The sequence below is a fragment of the Zerene cesonia genome, chromosome 1, assembly GCF_012273895.1.
Source record: "Zerene cesonia ecotype Mississippi chromosome 1, Zerene_cesonia_1.1, whole genome shotgun sequence".
Lineage (NCBI taxonomy): Eukaryota > Metazoa > Arthropoda > Insecta > Lepidoptera > Pieridae > Zerene > Zerene cesonia.
Window position 1 is genome coordinate 2,133,715 of NC_052102.1, and position 1,967 is coordinate 2,135,681.

At 34.5% G+C, this 1,967-nt stretch overlaps 1 protein-coding gene across 1 annotated transcript; it reads left to right on the forward strand.

Moving 5' to 3' along the window:
* The first annotated feature begins 225 nt into the window (after window positions 1-225).
* Window positions 226-1,643, forward strand: LOC119831553 (larval/pupal rigid cuticle protein 66-like). The gene is made up of 2 exons (XM_038354965.1): window positions 226-281; window positions 1,187-1,643. Exons 1-2 carry the CDS (start codon window positions 276-278, stop codon window positions 1,556-1,558), a joined length of 378 nt encoding a protein of 125 aa, XP_038210893.1. The 5' UTR covers window positions 226-275; the 3' UTR covers window positions 1,559-1,643.
* The last annotated feature ends 324 nt before the right edge of the window (window positions 1,644-1,967 follow it).

Sequence of the window (1,967 nt, forward strand, 5' to 3'; positions counted from 1 at the left end):
TTACGCTTTATTATTTGTATTATATCGATTGCATAGTCTTGAAGGTTAGCTCGGAAGAACAAAAATAACTGATTAAATGCCAATAACTTTTGCTCGAGAATTTGTTTACGAATTCACGTAATTAACTAAAAAAAAAATAACACGCGTCTCGGGAACTTGACATTTGCGCGTTTCCTCCATTTCGCTCAAACTGGAACATATATTGTTAATATAAAAACAACCGAAAGTTGATGACAAAGCACACTCACCGACGAAGTCACAAGTTGTAAGGCAACATGAAGGTAAGCGGTAATACAATTACATTTATTATTATTTATCTTAGAATATTAAATTGAAAGTTTAATTTTTATTTTTATAGCATTTATGCTTTATAAATGATAAATTTTGAAAGAATAGAAAAAAATTGATCACGAGGCGGGATTCGAGCCCGCGTCGTTTTGAAAGTGTTTGACAAAATTGTTCTTTCTTCCTATCATTATCATAATCCTACTAATATTATAAATGCGAAAGTTTGTAAGGATGTGTGTGTGCTTGTTGCTCTTTCACGCAAAATCTACTAAACCGATTGCAATGAAATTTCGGTACGTCAGTTGTCTAGCTGGACAACTGGAATAACATATAAGCAACTTTTTAACCCGATATTCGTACGGGATATGGACTTACGCGGGTGAAACCGTGGGGCGCAGCTAGTGGTATATATTTTTATCGGTGCACAATATTCTATTTTGACATGTAAAGATTTGGACTGTCGGTTAGATAGAATTTTCAAAATATGTAGTTTAATATCCAACTAATAATTTAAGCAATATAAAAAACAATCACAATGGACATGTTAGGTTGTTTTAATTATTTCTTAAATACATAGGAACAATTAATTATCAACATAAATATTAAACAGAACTGCTCTTATACAGAGTACACGTAAGGAAATTATTTAATTCTACCAATCCTAATCATAAGATGAACTCATTAAATTATTGCATTGTTACCGAACCGTTATAAGTGTACCAAATTTGAATTAAATCTGTCCGTGTAAAGTCAGCCAAAAAGTACATACAAACGTGAACAAACACACAGATGAAGCTAAAAAAAAGCACGGTAAAAAGCTTTGAAATGGTAATAGAACTTCACAATGATCATAATAATTTAGTAATTTCATAAGAATAATTGACGGATCCAATTTCAGATCATCATCCTATTCGCTGTATTGGCCGTAGCCAGCGCTGATGTCTCCAGCTTCGCGTATGAAGTAGCAGACCCTTACACTGGGGACTTCAAACACCAGTTCGAGACCCGGGCAGGCGACCGGGTGCAAGGACAATACGGCCTTCTAGAATCTGATGGAACACGGCGGACGGTGGACTACACCGCTGGTTCTGAGGGCTTCAACGCTCTTGTGCGGAAGGACCCTGCTGTGTTTGCGCCGTTTGCCGCTCCCCTCTCACCTGCAGCCATTGCTTCATATCCCTATGCGTATGGACCTTACACACCATATGCTTTCTCGCGGTATGGAGTTTATGGCTACACTGCTCCCTACGGCTATCGGCGGTTTTACTAGACATTGGTTTTGATCCGTTTGATTACGTTTCGGTAAACTCCGTATGTACCAAATAAAAATACAATCATACTGTAATTATAAAGCATGATTATATATTTTTATTTGAACTTAAATGCTGTTAAATTTTAATGAAAAAAATATTATAAATAGTGTTGAATCCTTGAAATATGTGTGGAAAAATGTTATTTTTTTTAATAAATAGATAAAAAAAAAATGTATGTTTTATTTTACCCATTTATTTAGCAAGAAGCAAAAAATCTACCTACATTTAAAGAACTGCACCATGTAACGAAGGGTCTCCATTTTGAGTTATTTTGTATGTTTATTTATTCTTTTAAAAATTGACCAAAAAAGCAAACTTAAAAAATACATGTGCTAAAAAAAATAAGTACAATTTGTTGGGCGGCCT